A 19,779-nucleotide genomic window follows, 5' to 3' on the forward strand; every position below is an offset into this window, starting at 1 on the left:
CTGAACTGTCAGTGGTAGGTTGGTGTCACTCATGTGACTCAAATAATATTTATGTAGGAGGGAAAAGAAAGTGTGAAGGGAAATACTTTCCCAACAGTGGCCGTTTTCAGCCCAGAAGGTGACCCAAGTTTGACATTTATCCTCTCCATTTATTACCCTGCTTTCCTCCAGATTGAGAGACTACAAAAAAACAAAATACTGTTGAGATTGCATCTCTCCAGAAAGGTTTATTCATCTCTTTCCCCATTGAGAGCCTACAGAACATTAATTGGGTTGATCAAGAACTTTATTAGTAGCAGTTGAATCCACATCTCTCCCTCAGGCTCTACTAAATCAGCTTTTTAGATTCTCTCCTACACATGGATACAAACGTCAGGTTTTGATTCGCTATAATACACATCTGAAATTAATTTAAGTGTTTCTAAATAAGTTAGGATGCTTGTCATGTTGAAAACTAAACGTGTTCATTTTTTTCCCAGCCTGAAGAGCTGATCTACATGACGGTCTTGGGTCTTTTCTGGTTCCAGGCTGCGATGGCCGGGAGCGCCTGCACCCTGTCCCGCAGGGCACGGAGCCGCGGGTGCTTGTCTGCCAGGTCGGGTTTGCAGGTCAGGAGGGTCGTGCTGCACACCTCCCAGTAGAAATCAGCCCACGTCACCTGGTGGAAACGCGAGAGAGAGAAAGCGGCAAATCTTAGTTGGTCATCTCAGGAACCTGGGACTACTGATATTTCCAGCAAAGTGTGGGAAATAAACATGAATTGATCTGGTTTGTGTTTGGCTTTGTTTGTGGTTGTGTGGCATTTTTGGGTGGTATTTTATTTTATTTTATTTTATTTTATTTTATTTATTTATTTATTTTATTTATTTTATTTATTTTATTTTGTTTTATTTTATATTTTACTTTATTTTATATTTTATTTTATTTTATTTTATTTTATTTTATTTTATTTTATTTTATTTTATTTTATTAATTTTTTTTTTTAAGTATATAATTGCAGAAGTAGTAACTAGATTGCAATGCAAGGCTCGACTTGAGTAAACTCAGCTAAACAAAACCCTTCCTAAAAATATTACGTACATTATAACATCAACCTTTCCTGCTGCAACTGTGCTGCAGAACAGTGTTTCATTTATTTCCAAACAGCTGGGTCAAAAAAGGGCCTTGTTACATTTTCTTAGGCTTTCTTTCATGTTGTCCTATAAATTGCACAGTGATTAGAAGCTGAGTTCTAAACAACTCCCATCTCTGTTGACTAGTACAAAGGCATTTCTGCCTTGTGTCAACACACTTTTAAACTGGTTTCGCAAACGCAGATCCTAGTCCTGTTTTTTCCCAGTTTTCCAGTGGTACAAAAACTAGTTTTCACTTTACAGCTGAGCAACTGTCTATTGGTAAGAACAAAGAATTAAGAGTGGGAGAGTCGTTTCATGGCCTGGCATAAAATCCAGAAATTCAGCAATATTTAAAGATTTACTGGCAATCCGATTGGAATGGGAGAAACAAAACTGATACTTACAGACTTCCCCACCAGCCAGGTGTTATCCCCCAAGAAAGTATCCAAATCTTTCAGTAGCTCGGGCGCTTTGTTGGTGAGGATGTCGTCAAAGGCTTTTTTCTGGGGGAAGAACACAGCACAAAGATGCACGTCAATGTGTAAGGACAGCAGTCAGCAAAACTGAATTTTGAGGGGGTTTCTTGTGAAAAAGAAAGCTGAAATCTGAAAAAGGGTCACAGTTAAATCATTCGGTCTGACCCAAACTTTAGAACGCTCTTAGTTTTTTTTGGAGGAAGGAATGTGCTAACATCCCAGTCAGGATTAATACAGCAAATAGCAATTGATAAAGAATGCAGAGGTAACTGTCATTTGGATACAGGCGAAGGGGCACTATAGAATTTAGGAAAGCTGGATTGGGTTAGAAGCTCAAACTAGACAGCATGGGGGGCTCAGTGAGTTCACCCGAGAGCTCCTGGAGCCTGAGACACCACATGTGGGGTGATGCTGCTCGTTTCTTTAAGTTCAGTTTGTCTTTGATCATTGATAGAATCACAGAATCATTTCAGTTGGAAGAGACTCTCAGGTTCATTGAGTCCAACCATAACCTGACCGAACTCTAGCATTAAACCATGTCCCTAAGAACCTCATCTAAATGCCTTTTAAACCCTTCTAGGGATGGTGACTCCACCACTTTTTTAGGGAAGTTCCCTCACCCCTCTATGGTGTGACTCTGATGGTAATGACCTCCCCAGCTACAACAGCACTCAGTCAACCCATGAAGCTGGTGGGGACATGACCAGGATCCACCTTCTGGAATGGCACGACTTGCTTGTCTAAACCCTGGCGGTCTCCACAATACACGACAAAGCTGTTGCAGCACCAGCTATTTTTTTGGAGGGGGTGTAGGGTGAAGGGAGAGCATGTGCCTGGCACGGAGGGAGCTTCCATGGGCAGCTTCCACCTCTGATCCCTTTACATTGCTTAGTTTTCTCTTTGCTACTGGCTAGAGAGCATAACACACCCATTAGTCGTTTTCTGAGAGATGTGTGTTCCTGTAAATCACTGTTTTCTGACTTCACTGTGTGCAAATTACTCCAATCTGGCCTTGTGAGCCCATGAGATGCACTTCTACCACAAGGTGGCGGCAGTGGACCCAGGAGGAGGGAAGGAGCGCAATTAATAATGAGAAAAATGTTAACGATTCCCAGAAAGTACATTTCTCGGTCTTCTTTGGCCCCAAAACACTCTCTTGCATGTATACGTGCGTACAGACACCGAAGGGTTGCTTGTGAACTCTCCTCCCCTCTAAATTAATCAGTGGTGACATGATTTGGGTCCTTATTTTGCAGAAGTGCTTGAGTATGAGCTGGGACACACGCAGGCGTTATTGCGGGAGTTTCCCGGTAAAGGAGGAGCCAACACACCAACACATCAACAATCGTGTGGCTGCTCTTGAATGACTAAAAATCAGGAGTCAAGCTCCCCTCCCCAAATGAGGAAACTTCAGGAAGTTACTCGGAGATTAAGTCATTTACTTTATATATATATATATATATATAAATACTAAAACCTCCAAATACACTCAGATGTTCCCCTGCAAGATTTCAGGACACTTTCCTATAGTTTCATTATCAATTATTGCTTTTGATCAACATTTTGTACTCTGGTTTCTATAACAAGATACCTTAGTCTATCTAAAATGCACAAATGTGCAGCGACTGCATTGGCAGTCAATGGTGAGACCTGTTGGTACACCAGCCCTTTCCTAAAAGGGTCAGATCTGCTTGGGTCAGAGCTGTGTGGAGCCCTTGTAAGGCTGGAGTTAACTCATCTTAACATAACTGATCTGCATCCTTGCATTTGGGGCTCTGGTGAGAGGGATGGGACTAATGCTGATGGAGGAAAAACAATAATTGTGCTTATTCTCTTTGCAGCAAGATACAGGTATCGTGGCACGTGGCAGTTTCTCCAGAGGAGGTGTTCAGGTACAGAGTCACAGCTTATGTGATATCTTTGTTTAAATTAGGGGTTGTCTTACTCGCACGTCCTGGTTTTTCTCCGCCCAAGGGAACAGCGTCATGAAATCGTCGATGGTGTCCACAATGGCATCCGCTAGAGCCTGTTCCACAGGCGTCTGACCTGCCAGACCTGTGGGAAGCAAGCATAGGAAAGGAGGTTAGAGACAGCATCAGCAGGAAGTTTTGATGCCCCAAAAGTAAACCCTATTCCTCATGAACATTTCCGTAAACATGTATGCTTTCCAGGGCTTTCCTGACGCTGTCATCCTGTATTTGACTCCTTGCATCCCGATGCAACCTCATCTACCTTTGCTTTTTTCCCCCATCCAGCCCCATTAAGCCACCTGAGGTAGTGAGTGTTATTCCCACCACCTGAGCCCATGGCCTGACTACTGCCTCTTTATCCTTCTCTCTGCTTTCCCCATCCCAGGACATTCACTGAGGGTCAGCGTTAATTCCTTTCTGTTAATCTTTCCCTATCCCAGCTTTCAGTGTCCTGCTCCATCCCATGTTCTGTCTCTCAACACAACCTCCAAAAGTGCTTCTGTGAAAGTTTGCTTCTCTTTATCTCACCTGTTCAGCCCCGTTTTGAACCTATGTGTTCGCTTTTGATCACTTCATGGTAATCAGGCACCTTAGCCAAACTGTATCTTATTTACTAATCTGCTTTCCTGCCCTGTTATCCTTTGGTTTCCCTGCACTCTTCTCGATGCTACTACTTTTTCTCCCCCTCGCTCTCATTCCACAAACTGCATTCATGCTTTCACCTCTGTGCTGCTTCAGGTCATTCTTTGCTCCTTTAAGCTTCACCTGGAATCTCTGTGGCTCCCATAAACCATATAATCTCCCTTACAGAAACTTTTTGAAGGACGGCGGAAATTGGCAGGAGCACCATATTGCAGACACGCTCAAAAATATGTTGTGCTAGTGCCCTGAAGTGCCTTGCACTTCTGTCTGTTTCCTTAGTTGGAAAATGGGAGGTATTTTGGAAGGCAGGTTACATCTCTTTGCTTAGAGTGTAAAATATACAATAACACTCACTTTCCAGTCCCCCTCTTCAATTTGCTGATGTTCAGCACACCACGAACGTATCTGCTTTTGACCAGACCAGTTTTGCAGGTGGTTTTGAATGACATAAAGTGAGCTCCAACTACTCACTTTGATTACTTGCATTAATAAGTCTTACATCACTTTATCTAATGGGTCGAGTGTTTCCACAGCATGTAAGAATTTAAAGATGCAAGTGATGTTGCCACCTGATCTAATCTCCTGCCGGCTCGGAGCTGTTGTCTAAATCTGCTTCGCAGTGCTCTGCCTGCTGGCTGTGACAACCTCTAACGCTTCCAAAATCTCCTCCTTCTGGTCATCCCAGCAGTTAATCTGGCAGCTCGAAGTTTGGCTGTAGCGAAATTGCCCTGAGAGCCTTAGGGAAGCCACAGGACAACGCTTTGTCATGCACTATGTGAATATAGGGATTTTTGGCTGGAGAGGTCAAACCAAACCCCATATCTTGTATCCAGAGGCAAAACATGAGCAGAATATAAGGGGGGATTATTTATGAGTTTTTTCCTTTAGATGTACACACTTACAGTGCAAATATGGAGCTCAGACGTGTGGCTTCAGCTCTGAACATATCACATTTCACACTGCGTTTTAAACCTTTGTTTCTGTCTGTATTTTTACTTTCTAATACCAGTATTGCCATGCTGGTGTTGAATTCTGCTTGGTTGGCTTGCCAAGCTATGGTTTGTTTGTTTTATTTTTGCTGTGGTTGGATGTAGTTTTCCTATGCACTAAAGGCAGGTGCAGAACAGAGAAAGGACGTAGTAAAATATGAGTTACCTGTTTCTCTGGCAAGGTATCTTGCTATTGCCAGGCTCTGGTGAATGATAACTCCATCTACTTCCAGAATGGGGAGTTTGCCAAATGGGATAGCTTGGAGGAGAAAGAAAAAAAGACAAAAAAAGGTAAAATCATATGCCTTAACAGCGGGAGTCTGTAATAGCTGCTCTTTTACCACTCATTATTACAGCACTCAACAGTTTCACAGTATTTCTGTAGCGGAATGAATGGACTTAAAAAAAGAAAAAAGTCTTATGCTGTAAAGGCTGAATGTGCTCCTACATATCCTGAGTTCTGTATGCAGGGAAACTTTCCATAGAATCTGTTTTTTCCTTCTCTTCCCTTCTTTCTTCCTGACAGGAAAGTGACTGCCAAGATTAGGCAAAGTACTGTTCACGATTTTTGTAGTGCAGGATCCCACTGGGGTGTGAAATAAGAATCACAGAATCCCAGAATGTCAGGGATTGGAAGGGACCTGGAAAGCTCATCCAGTGCAATCCCCCCATGGAGCAGGAACACCCAGATGAGGTTACACAGGAAGGTGTCCAGGCGGGTTGGAATGTCTGCACAGAAGGAGACTCCACAACCCCCTGGGCAGCCTGGGCCAGGCTGCCACCCTCACTGGGAAGAAGTTTCTTCTCATATTTAAATGGAACTTCCTGTGTTCCAGTTTGAACCTGTTACCCCTTGTCCTATCATTGGTTGTCACCGAGAAGAGCCTGGCTCCATCCTCCTGACACTCACCCTTTAGATATTTGTAAACATTAATGAGGTCATCCCTCAGTCTCCTCTTCTCCAAGCTAAAGAGCCCCAGCTCCCTCAGCCTTTCCTCACACGGGAGATGCTCCACTCCCTTCAGCATCTTTGTTGCCCTGCGCTGGACTCTCTCCAGCAGTTCCCTGTCCTGCTGGAACTGAGGGGCCACAACTGGACACAATATTCCAGGTGTGGTCTCCCCAGGGCGGAGTAGAGGAGCAGGAGAACCTCTCTGACCTACTGACCACCCCCCTTCTAAGAGGTTTGGTAGAGACTACAAAGGTGCTTTTTCACTTATACTTGGTTTAAAAGTTTAGAAAAGTATCTGTATTTCAGAACTTGCATTGTGACAAGATGTTTTGTTTGACACTCATCACCAAGAGACAAATGCAACTTTCACACCACAAATGTGAAGATGCTCAAATTTACTTGGCTTCCGTTCAAGCAAAAAATTCAGTCATGGGGAAGAATCCTCCAGACTTCAAGTACAGGGAAGACAATCTAAGCAGGTGTGATAGATACCTGTAAGAGACTTTGAGGTAAGAAATGAATCTTAATTTTCAGTCATTAATTTAGTGGTATAGTGGATGTGAAAACCCGGGCTGCTGTTTTGCCATTTTTTGGAGAAGTTGCTGGCATGATATCAATTAGGGCTGGAATCTGAGAGCAAAGCTCAACCTTTAGGGTGGTGAGAATCCACTTGTGCCAGCCTGGTGCTGTTCACCAGGGGAACCTGAAATATGTGCATTTCAAAGGATGCTATTTCATAAATTCCAAGTATGTGATAACAAGTGCTTGTCATGGCCAAATGCTTTATACCCATTTTTCAGCTGGATTACACTTTATGTACACAAGATGTACGCCCATCTTAAGGCTCTCTTGTTATTAAAAGGCGAGCAGTAGAAAAGTGAGAGCGTTGGCTGTTGGAAACGTGCAAGGCACTCTCAAACCCAGAAGAGTTGTTTTTACAGCACTGCTGAACTGACACTTTGGTTCCATAAGGCTTTTTTCCTTCTTAATTAAAAGAGAAAAACAATGAAACCTGGTGCATTCTTGACCTGTTTATCAAGACAACTTCATCAGTGATACAGTAATAGATGAACAGCACCATGTGGCTCTGTGGTTTAGCGTGCAAATCACATCAGGTATGAGATCTGTAGTGTCAAATCTGTATCTGCAAATCTGTAGTGTTAAATCTGTATCTGCAAAATGAATTTGGTAGCTGCACAAGACATTCACGACTCCCCTGTGTTGTTTTTTTTTCCTACATCTGAAGACAGAACCCGTGTTACCTTCTTTTTCCTTTTTTCCCCCACTCCCAGGTTCAGCACACTGTGAGGCCGGTATGAATTTTGACACTGATGGCCAACAGAAGCAAAAGAGCTCAAAGAGCATTAACTGCTGTACCCCCAGAGAGAAAGTGTACACTGGTAGTTTTACTGAAATAATAACAAACATGTTGCACAGAAGAATTCCTTTATTTATTCCTCAGAGAACATCAAGGTTCTGGCAAGTCCATGTGTTGCTTAATTGAGAATCCAGAGAGGAAAAGATGAATCCCTGAATGCTAAACTGAAAAGGTCTCCATGCTGCCTATTTTCAGACATTTGTGCTTATCTTGTCCTTATTACGGCAGGTTTTGTTACTTGCACGCTTCCTGTGTGTGTCTTCATCACACCTTTGGTGATCGCCTCATGTAAAATTGTCTGGCCAGTGATTAAATTATTTTATAATATATACTTTCATCAATTATTGGTTGAACAAAACAGCTCAGGTTGCAGAGCTGTGCCAAGTAGTTTGAGAAACTGTCTTGCAGAAGACTGACTCATTTTTGAATCACCATCCCTGGAGGGGTTTAAAAGACGTATAGATGAGGTTCTTATGGACACGGTTTAGTGCTAGAGTTGGGTTAGGTTATGGTTGGACTCCATGATCTTAAGGGTCTCTTCCAGCCAAAGTGATTCTATGATTCTAGATGTAAGGATTCCCAAGGAAAAAAAATACAGTACAACTGCTGTGCAATAATTTCACTGAATATATTCTTCTCTGAAGGTTAAATATTTTTGTCAAATGCTTCAGTCTGTAAAACCAACATATAATCAGTAAATGATATGATATTTGGAATTCCTTTAAGAAACAAATGTTCAACTTCTTATCACAAACCAAATCAATCTTATTGTAGATAAACACGGTGCCTTAAATGCTAAATCCATCTCTAAAACTACTTTAATGGAGACATATACAGAATATGCAGTTTTGGCTCAGTCAGTGGGACTAACCAGCCTCTATAGCAATAACTGCCAGAACACAACGGTCACCGCTCAGGTTGGGAAACTGCAATTGCTTCATCTAGAAACTGAACGGACCATTTTCTGCTGTATTTACATATGGGGGGAAAGTCTAAAAGCCACAGCTTTGACTGACGTTTCACTTCGTCAGTCACTACAAGTCAAGTGAAAGCCTGTTTGTTTGTATAGATACTTAAAAAACCCCCACCCTTGATTACAGCAAAAGAAGGAGGCATCTTTTTGGCAGGTGAGGTTATTCCTTCTTGGAAAAGAAACTGAGTTTACAGTTAAAAATATACAAATACAGCTTTGTTCTGTGTGCAACAGAAATATTGATACACTTGCCAGATTCATAATGCAAGTACAAAATTAATGAATGAGAGCAGATTTTATTGCACATTGTCCCGTGAGCCTTAAATGTCCAAAAGGCATTATGCTATGATTTATAATGAGGCTTGGGTTTCATTTTTTTGTGTGCTAAGAAGCAGCATATCTATTGCTATCATTACTAAACAACTGACTATTTAAAACAGGACAGGTGGTAAATGAGAGACGTTCCTTTCTTGTGGGTTCAAAATGCCAATTGATTTTTCTTTTCCTCTTATAAAGAACAGGAAAAAATGGTTTGAATCCCAGAATCCCAGAATGTCAGGGATTGGAAGGGACCTTAAAAGCTCATCCAGTGCAATCCCCCCATGGAGCAGGAACACCCAGCTGAGGTTACACAGGAAGGTGTCCAGGCGGGTTGGAATGTCTGCAGAGAAGGAGGCTCCACAACCCCCCTGGGCAGCCTGGGCCAGGCTCTGCCACCCTCACCATGAAGAAGTTTCTTCTCAAATTTAAGTGGAACCTCCTGTGTTCCAGTTTGAACCCATTGCCCCTTGTCCTATCATTGGTTGTCACCGAGAAGAGCCCGGCTCCATCCTCCTGACACTCCCCCTTTCCATATTGATCCCCATGAATGAGTCCCCGCTCAGTCTCCTCTTCTCCAAGCTAAAGAGCCCCAGCTCCCTCAGCCTTTCCTCACACGGGAGATGCTCCACTCCCTGCAGCATCTTGGTGGCTGCGCTGGACTCTCTGCAGCAGTTCCCTGTCCTGCTGGAACTGAGGGGCCACAACTGGACACAATATTCCAGGTGTGGTCTCAGCAGGGCAGAGTAGAGGGGCAGGAGAACCTCTCTCACCTACTAACCACCCCCCATAGATTTTTTTTTCCTTGCTGGCAGAGTGTATGTATACAACTATACACTGAGTTTTGTTGAGTATTGAGTTAATAAGCTATGAATGAGTGAGATTCTGAGAGAGCTGAAGAAAGTACACTTGTGCTGTGCAGATCATTGTGAAAGTCTTGTTGTTTTTTCTTGTGTGCAGGGGATGCTCTTCTTGCACACCAGCAAGTACAGCAGATATCCAGGCTGCTTTACAGCTGGAGAAAATAGCAAAGAACGGTCAAGGGGCAGAAAATATTTATAGTACTTCTCCTCCACTGTATCAGAGAAGGGAAAATGGCTTTTCTTTAACCTTGGTCGGTTAGGGGGCTGCTGCATGCTTACATCACTTTATACCCTGGTGTATCTATATGGATGTTCTTTCCATGTTTTCCAAAGCCATGTTGTCTTGCAAAGTTTCTGAATCCCTCTTGAGCAAATCCATTTTGAGAAGGAAAACTAGAAAGACTTGTCATCATCGTACAAACAGCATCATTTCTTAGGCATGTAGGATGTTTATGACCTTTTAGGTTCTGCTTGCTTTATAGCTCATTGGAAGTTTATGTTGATTTCCAGATTTAGATTGAAAACTCACTGAAAAGAGGAGCCGGGTTTTTAAAACAAACAAAACAAAACAAAAACCTGTAGCTTTCTTCAAATTGAACTTTCATCAGCAAATTCATGCTTTTCGTATTATCCCGGTTATTAATTTCTTTTAGCATTGCATGCTGGAATGAAATCTGCGCAGACTTTACACTCTTCACGAAGAAAACCTTGGCAGAGGTTGACTGTAAAGCACTGGACTCATGTGCAGTCTCTCTTCTCATTTTAGGAAGGGCTCATTCGAAGTGTCTGTGCAGTGTTTAGCAGTTGGATGAATTCCCTTTTATACATACTTTAATTTTTTTTTTGGCTTTTGTGACCAGAACTGTGATGTTTACATAGTCTCTGCTGGATACTAAGCAGGGTAGATGAGGTCTGATGTGTGTTAAAAGCAATGACATCTGTGCAAATTGTCTTCATCCCATGAAGTCCCCAAGGGCTGTGACAACTATTCCCAAAGCTAATACGTGGCATGTTACCTTTGTGGAGTTTTCCATGAACATTATTATGTAGGGCTGCAGCCAGGTTAAAACAAAATACACACACACATAGAGGCAGAATACAGAGCATCTTCCCTATGCTTATTCTAACAGCTCTGGCCAATCAAAGTAGTATCTTACTAAAGAGTTTGAAATATTATTAATGGCACCAGCATAAGATTTCAGATTCAGTCTCTTATACATCCATTTTTTTTCAAATACATTTTTGGAAATGCATAATTCACAACATAAGGTAATTGACAGGAAAATCCTATAATAAGGATTCGCAGCACAGATATTGTCTCATCAGCCAGACCAAGCATAAATAAAGGTATGAGTAAGAATTCCACAGAGAACATTTGGCATCTGGCATAAATCATAGGTGGGATGAATGAGGTGGTCCCAGAATTAGTCCAGATTAGCTCTTCTGCTTTTGAAATAACCACAGATCCCCTAATGTTGATTCTGTATAGACTATTAACAACAATATGAGTAGCTCAACCTACTAAGCTAAGGTAGTTCACACTATCCTGTTGCTTCATTTGCCAAGCTACTCAGTCATTAACTGCCCTTGTGTTTCGTCATTTATTTAACTTCCACATTTTGTAATATTTTCATTCACGCTTAAAATCATAGAAGGCTATTAATGAAATGGAAGGTGGTTTGATATGATATTTTCAGCAACATTTCCTGGAAAGGATGTAAAATCATCTATGAATCCAGTTAAGTCCTTGCCTTCTATCAAGAAAAACATTTCTGACACAGAAACACATACAATTTTGCCTAAAAGCATGAAATAACCATCATCCTTCTTTTTCTGATGGCATCACAGCATAATTCAGTTTGGAAGGGACCTGGGGAGGTCTCCAGCCCAATCTCTTGCTCCAAGTCGGGTCACACCAGGTTGCTCAGGGCTTTATTCAGCTGTGTCTCAAAACCCTTCAAGAAGGGAGACTACACGACCTTTCCAGGCAACCCAATATCCCAATAAGACAGACATTCTTTAAATACAGAGCAATAAATCTCATGGGCAAGCCCACAAGTTGCACTCTTGGTAAGATGTATATCCTCTTACTACACTTCCTCAGAAGTCAGAGAATTCAAAAAAATATGAAAACTATTCCCATCTCTGATCTTCTGTTTCCATTTTTCACCCATGTAATTTTTCATGCACATACTGGTTCCAGACACACCTCTATTTGCTCACAGCATGTGTAGCAGTAATAATAACAGCAACAGCACCAGCCTGGTGTCTGTGCTGAGATTGCTGACCTTCCTGTGCCCAAGTGTAAATCAATACAAACATACAGCTGAAGTTTCCACTATTCTCACAAGCAAATCTCAGCCAGGCCATTTGGTCAACCACAATTGTTCTGATATTACCAAAAAGATAATATATTAATTTCAAATCTTTCTGCTATAGTATATTTAGTCATCTATAGCAGTTTTATACAGCGCTTTATTTTTTGTGTGTGCGCCTGTGACAATTTTTTTGGTCTCTCCCCGATATTGATAGAAAAGGGCCTGATTAGGGCTATGAAATTTCTGCAAATGAGTTTGTAGAAAAAGTCCTGCTAGTTGGCTATTTTTATTTTCTGACATCGTTGGAGTCTGGAAAAATGCCCTGAAAGATTGAGTCCAGGCACATTGACTTCAGAAATTGTTATATGTTAAACAGAAATTTCCTCTTTCCCCACCTACTTTTAAAATTTTTAACAGTGGAATATATTGAAACATGCAGAGAACTGTAAAACAGCCAAGTGGACTTACATAAAACTCACTGAAATTATCCACTTCTACAGTGGAATAAGTCAGACGAAATATCAGCTAGGAAAGAGGATACACAAAGAAAGAGACTGCAGACTGCTAGTTAAAATTGAAGTGTGATATCCCTTTCAATTCCCATTTCTCTAGTCCTGCATAGCCAATGACATTTTCTAAATAAAGAACTTTTTCTTTGTTAGCTGGTTTGCTTTCAGAAAAAACTCCTGTCAAATCCATTTACTTTCCATCCTCTACAGGAAAAAAGAAAAGTCATCCTTTTCCTTGGACCAGCATGGGATGTCTGCAGGATCATCTCCTCCAAGGGCGTGTTTATCCCTTCGTGCTGCATGCAAATGCAGTCACTTGAACTTGGCTAATGAGCATCTCCTGGGAGATGCGACAAGCAACAAAATATGTATAGCAAACCCCATTCTTCTGCCAGGTCACTGCCCCCCCCAGCATTTTATAGCCCAACATCTTTTGTCTGTGGTGAAGCAGGAAGCAGAGACCCCAAAGGTGAGGGCAAGGTCAGAATCTGCGATCGGAGCCCAGAGGCGCTGGCACCTGTTACAAGCACAGGGAGATATTTCTGAGAACTCCCATTACTGTTTATAACTACGTGTTCCAAGAAAACTCCCAACATAGTAGCTGTGATGAACAAAGACTGCGGGATATAAGCAGCAGCTGAGCTAAGCTTTCTGCCTTTTGGGGTAGATTTTCTTTGATGTACTCCTTTTTGGGTCATTTTCTGCCAACGACAGGAGACAGAGCGCCCTGGGAGCTGCTGCGCACATCCCAACCACCTCTCTCAGTCCAGCCTCTCAATTTTAGCATTCAATAAAAAACAACCAGCCAAACAAAACCCACCAAACCAGTCTTAGCCCTGCTGACAACACCAGCAGGTAGCAAGCGCAGTGATCACTTGAACCACTTCTCATGAAATACCCTCAGAGCTTGAGTTTTGGCTCCACTGACATTTAACTAATCATATCAAAGTCCTTACCCACGCTTTTCATTCCTATTTCTATTTCCTCTCATAACACTAGCTTCAGATTTCACTGGTTTGTTTACTTTTTAATTAAAGGCTTGGACATTTCTAAGCCATTTTATATGTCCTATTCTGGCAATATTCAAAAAAGGACTACACAGATGGGCAAATAATCATATCAAGATCTGAAGTAACGCTTCCCTTCATCTCAGTCCACTTGGGTAAACTCACACCACATGCCAGCATGAGCTATTCTTGTAACGAGGGCTGTAAATCCCTGCTGAAACGTATTTAGGAAAGGTAATTTTGGCTATGCACAAGTGCCATACATTAAATATATTACAGGTGAAATCTGCTGGGAAGAGCTCTGACATTTATAAGTTACACAGACGGTATATATTACAGAGGCTCCAAATTCTGAGAGAATGTAATAGAATATAATTTTATATAGCAATTTTATCTGCAGCTTCTTCAAAAAGAAAGAATCACCAAACCCCTTTCAATTCTGTATCTCTTGGTTTTGTGGTGGTTTTTTTTCATTTTGTTTGGTTTTTTTTTGTTTCATTTTAAAATCTCCAGCCTCTACAATTAAATAATTTTACTTCAGTTCTTCCTGGATATTCCATGTGCAAATGCAGTGTAATGCTATCTCACTACTGAGGAGGAGTTTGGAAGGCTTGGACATCATCCATAACACAAGCTGTGCAACAACACAAATGTTTAGTATCTCCTTTCCCTTTTACAGGGTGCTGTGTGTGTCTTCCATGCCCAGTTTCTTGGGTGGAAGAAAGATGAGAGCCCCATGAAACATTAAAGGTAGTCTGACCCACCCCAAAATGCAAACATGTGAAAAATGTGATGGGGCTGATCCCCCCTTGGGCAGATGTGAATCAGGAACCACAACTACACAAACTAGTCTCTCTGGAGATATCCATGTCCTCCTTCGGTTTATTTATTGCAAAGATTTTATTCCAAAGTTGGCAAGTTATCCCAGCAACCTCTGGGATATCTGTTTTGTTAGAGTTATTTGCCACTGAATTAAATTCCTCCATAAACCTTTTATTTCTTATTGTGCTCTGGTGTATTGGGGGCACCCGAGTCTCACTTGTAAAACCGCAGGTAACACGTTTCTTGCACACTGTGTTATTCTCACACGGGGTTTAAAAAGTTAAAGCCAACTCTCCCACACGAAGGTGGTCCATCGGCTGTAATTCCCGGCAGGTAAATGGCTGCTTGGCACTGCCTGGATACAACCTGTTCTGACATTTCGTTGGACTCATTTCCACAGAGCTGCTTTTGGCTCCTCCACGGCACTGGAGAGTGGAAACCATTCCTGCCGTGGGCAGACTGATGGACAAAGCCAAGGATGTGACGCACGGAAACTCTCTCTGATGCAAGTCGGGGAACTGACAAACCACCAAGTGCCTCTTATTTTATGCCCTAGAAAAAAATGGAGCCACTTTCTCATAAAATGGGGCACCGGTTACCAGTTGCAGCCATTCAGGCCAAGCGCAGTGGTGACAGCCACTGAGCCCTGCAGAGCCCCAGTTCTCCTCTCGGTTGCTGTATCTGCACCAGCTTCCAATCTGACCAGCTTCAGGTGCCCTCTTTTCACTGCATCTATACCTGTCTATTTCCTCCTCTAGTTCCAGCATAAATCTTCTCCCTTAGCTTGCATCTGCCCAGTTCCAGATCAGTGACATGCTTTAGGTTTGACAGCGTAGACCTCCACGCAACAAGAACTGAGCGGTCAATGCTCTGGACTTGAGGACAACTTTGTTACACCACAGGGCACACGTCATGTAGATATGGACCTGGGAAGGAGCAGGAGAGCACAGTCCCAATGACTGTGGCTATTTTTAGCTATGCGAAGATATAACATGTCAAATACTAAATATGTCACTGGTTCAGAATTTAAAAATTGCCACTGCTGGCTCCCAGGGAGCTGTAACTTGCAGGAGATTCATGTTGGAACTAGACTCACATGAGTAATTGCACTGATGGAAGATCACTTAAACTTGCTACCTTCCACAAATTTGGCCACGTGGAGTAATAGTAATGCCGCGAATCGTTTTGATAAAACACCCCCTTTCCTTGAAGTGACAAATGTGAGGAGCTTAGAAAGTGCACATATTGTCTGGGTCTGCAAGGAAGAGAAGTAGCCTGCTCAATTTCAAAACAATAATAATTTCTTCAATGGCTAGGAATATAAACATTGATAAACTTGCCTTACAAATATTATTTTGAAGAAGTCTGTGACAGACTGCTTGAAGTCAAAGCCTAATAAAGCACTTATCTTCAAGGGGGCTTCTTACATGTTGAAGAGGAAGCACATGTGTCAGGGCTCTGAGGATTCCAGGAACTGAATATCATGTTTGTATCGTGCTACCTGCGCTCTCTGCCTTATTCCAGTGGACGTTTCCCCATGTCCAGATCAAAGGTCAAAACGCTGTGCAGATTGCTGTAAAGGAGCTCATCCATCCAGAGCCAATGACCAAGGATGAGAGAAGGGTCGCATGTTGCATTTTATGTCCATCGTCTTTATGATTCAGAGCTGGAGGTTTTCTATTCTTTGTATACATCTGCAAAGTATTATCCATTTGACAACCATAACAAAAGAAAGATAATTAGAACCAGACTGATTGGAAATAACACAAAATAAACAGTTTGCTTAACATCTCTGGCTAATTTATCTTATGAGAAAAGTGAAGCTAACACTTCCATCTAAGCTGGGGGTGGGGGGGAATTAAAGGAAAAAGCACAAAATACTTACCATACCTGAAAGCAATCTCTTCTTTGATCTTGTTTTGCTTAACTGCCAGCACCACCTCTTCTCCAGTATCATCAGTTCCTTCTCCATCTCTATGTGCTCTATTTCATGCATGTCCTTTGGCCAACTGTTAAAGAGTCTAGTAACATACCAGGATGATTTTTACTAAATTAACCAGAAAAGTATTTCAGTCCTTACTCAGAATTTCCATTTGCAAGAAAGGCTGTGCAATCAGCCTCTGCTTCAGCTGTACAAGCTTTGCTGTTGCTTTTTGTGTTCATATCTAGTGTACCAAGTCTTTAACTTAAACACGAACATTCAAATTGAGCTTGTGCAAAATCCCTGGTAGAATTTAAAGCAACTTCATTTCTGCTCATTAGAGGAGCTTCATATGGCCTTTTATTAGTATCTTCCTACCTAGAGCAAACTGACGCTTGAAGCCCTTTTACTCACGTGCTGTTTGCTGCATAGTACGATCTGTTCCTGGGGGTGAGAGGGAAGGAATTAAGAGGATGCTCAGAGTATCTTTCACTATAGAAGCCTTCATTTCTGTAACTGCATGCACACACACACAAGGCACATAAATATTGCACTAGGCAGGTTATACCATTGACTGCTGTGCTTGGCCTTTGTCCACTAATGAATCGTCCCTTGAATTTATTTTTACGCTGCAAACCTCTGAACAGTTTAAGCTTTGAACCAGACCAGAGCATTCATATAAACACAACACCATCACATGCCTTTGCTGTACAGATTATAATCTATTAAAAGAACATCAGTACGGTTGAAAAGACAATGACTCCAAAGTTAGGAAGCAGATAGTGCCAATTCAGTCCTCTTCAGATACGATTACCTGACTATACACCCTGTTTCCACAGGACGCCACTCTTTTTCAGTACAGCTCCACAGAACAGAATGAGAGCACCTCATCAAGGTAGGATCCCTGTTCCCCTCATGGCATGTTTTGGCTTTCAAGGGAAAGAGAGTTTATGTAGTTTATAATTACTACTTTGGTCTAGGACCTGGAGGTTTTCTTTCCAGCAGCAACTTCTGGGTGGGAAAATGTGACACTTTGGAAAGCGTGCCAAAATTTACTGCAGGTTTGTATTTACCAAAGGAACACCTGACATTTCATTGATGCATCACAAAGAGAAATAAGGGACACACATGACAGGATTATCTTGTACTGAAATATTATACTTTAAAACAAACAATGGCGCTGCCCACCAGTAAGAAAACCTGAAGTGAAGGCATGAGTACTGAAAAGGAAATAACTATGATCCTATGGAAAGTGTGAGTATTACTCAGAGCATGAGACAATCCTTCGTTTCACAGTACAGAAGAAATCTTTTAAAACATACAAAAAAAAAAAAAGTTGGTTATTTTTAAAGAGTTTAAGGTATTTCCAGTGCAAGTACAAAAGTGCTTTGTTACAACTTTCATACCTTACCACCTTGAATATTTTGAAAAAAATCTTATGGAAAATATTTTTCCAAATCAGTCATTTGTAAATTTTAGCATGTTGATCTTAAATTTCTTTGAGACATTTTTGCTTGCACTCCATCTTATTATAATGTGCCATTTTGACACAAGTAAAATTTTCATGAGACTCCTAACAACAGACTGTGATTTTCTGCCCCCAAACTGCCATACACGTGTTAGATTTGGGGTTATCAGAGATGTGAATACTTTGTCCCATTTTTCAGTCATCAGCACAAGTTTCCTACCTATGCCAATCTCAACTTCCATGGCAAATGATAATAAAAAAAGACCTTTAGGCAAAGCAATAAAGAGCAATAGAAAAGCTCATTATATGCCCAATTCATAAAATTACAAGCTGCAGTGTGCACGAGTAAAACTGAAAACCAAGTTCAAGCGTACCAAAGGAGATTATGAACTAGCTGTTGTTTTAGTGTCTGGGAAAAGCAATTCTTTAATGAGCTTGGAAACATAGCTAAATATTTTCTTTCATAAATTCAAGAGAAAGCCATGCCACTTTGGAGACTTCTGCTGGGCAGCGTTTTCTCCTCTCTCTTTTCCTCTTTTAAATTTTAAATATTGCATAGGAACCATTTGCTCTGTGAGGTTCCCATAGTTAGGACCAAACCCTTCTCAGAGGAATTTTGGCACCTTATTAATTAGTTGGTTATGAGAAGGAGCTGCACTCTTTCAGTGACTCCTATTTTGCCATCATAAATTTCCATCAAGCAAACTATTTCTGGTAATTCCCCCTAATTAACACCAGACCGCTAACAATAAATTAGGCCCTATGTGTTTCTGATATAACCAAGATCTTGTCTGAGCACAAGATATTAACCAATGTCCTGAGAAAGTAAAACTCAAACCTAAATTAAGCCTTTGCTGGTAAAAGGATTTATACGCAATTTTGTGAGAAACCCTTTGAAGATCTCATACAGGGCATTTTGACCAGCAAACATTTTGAGTGACAGAGAGATTTGTTCTGTGCTGAGCAGTGAAAGTGGATTTATTGTGAAAACACACTGTTGAGTTTTAAACCTATAAATCTTACACTGGATTACAGTGTCTAAATGAATGAATGACAGATCTCTTTTTTTTTTTTTTTGTCGGTTCATTTTAATGTTACACGACGTTGTGATTGATAGAAACCAAACCTTTGCCATTAAAACGTCAAATGCAGAGTCGATGCCTTTAAAAGTTTGGCTTCTGGAGTTTAATATACTGTTTGCAAATAGACTCGCGTTTGTCTCCTTCGCAGCCTAAACACTGAAAGGGAGGCAAGTTTTCTGTAAAGTTGCCTCTAAATTTTATAGAGCTGTGTGCAGTGTTTTTCTTTGCCTGTGTAAATAAAGGTGGAAAACAACAGTGCATTTGCCTAGTTAAGAGTCACTTAGCTAAGCAGAGTCTTAGCAGGCTGGTATTATCATGAAGTAATTGGCCATGTTATAGTATCCCGCAGAGAAAGCAGAGACCGATGTGTGCCAGGGCAAGGTACAGGATCAGATAATGCTTCCCAGAGCAGGCAGCATTTCCCTGAACAGTTTCAACTTAGGAAAAATATTAAACACTTCCAAACAAGCATTGCAAAGTACTCTAGTTGGGCAGTAGGGTGAAGACAGCAAATAAATAGTAATTGGCCAATATTGAGTTTACATTGATACATATTCTACGGTGTCCAATAGCAAATTTCCATCTTTCATTCCACCTTGATAAAAGATTGAGAACCAGAGACTCACAGAGGTTGGAAGGGACCTTTGGAGATGGAGGCACTTTGTCCAGTCGCATGGCCATGTCCAGTCGGGCTTTGAGTAAGTCCAAGGACAGAGACTCCGCAATCTAGCTGGACAACCCCTCTTCTGTAGGCTGAACAAATACCAGCTTTCTCAGCCTCTCCTTGTACTACAAATGCCCCAAACCCTTAATCACCTTCCTAGCTCTTCACTCCAGTACGTTCATATCTCACTTGTATTGGCAAGACCAGCACTGGACTCAGCACTCTGGATGTGTCTCTTCAGGACTGAGTGGAGAAGGGTCACCTCCTCAATCTGCTGGCCTAATGGACCCCAGGAGGCTGGTGGACTGACTT

At 41.5% G+C, this 19,779-nt stretch overlaps 1 protein-coding gene across 1 annotated transcript; it reads right to left on the reverse strand.

The window, feature by feature from the left end:
* Positions 1–254: 254 nt before the first annotated feature.
* LOC309439068 (hematopoietic prostaglandin D synthase-like) lies at positions 255–19,484 on the reverse strand (the record flags this gene model as incomplete). The annotated part of the gene is made up of 5 exons (XM_082051196.1): positions 255–658; positions 1,520–1,618; positions 3,537–3,646; positions 5,359–5,451; positions 19,430–19,484. The coding sequence occupies 5 exons, from the start codon at positions 19,482–19,484 to the stop codon at positions 494–496; spliced, it is 522 nt and encodes a 173-aa protein (XP_081907322.1). The 3' UTR covers positions 255–493.
* Between the last annotated feature and the right edge of the window lie 295 nt (positions 19,485–19,779).

Source organism: Streptopelia decaocto (assembly GCF_964273445.1).
Source record: "Streptopelia decaocto genome assembly, chromosome: 4".
In the NCBI taxonomy this organism is placed as follows: Eukaryota; Metazoa; Chordata; class Aves; order Columbiformes; family Columbidae; genus Streptopelia; species Streptopelia decaocto.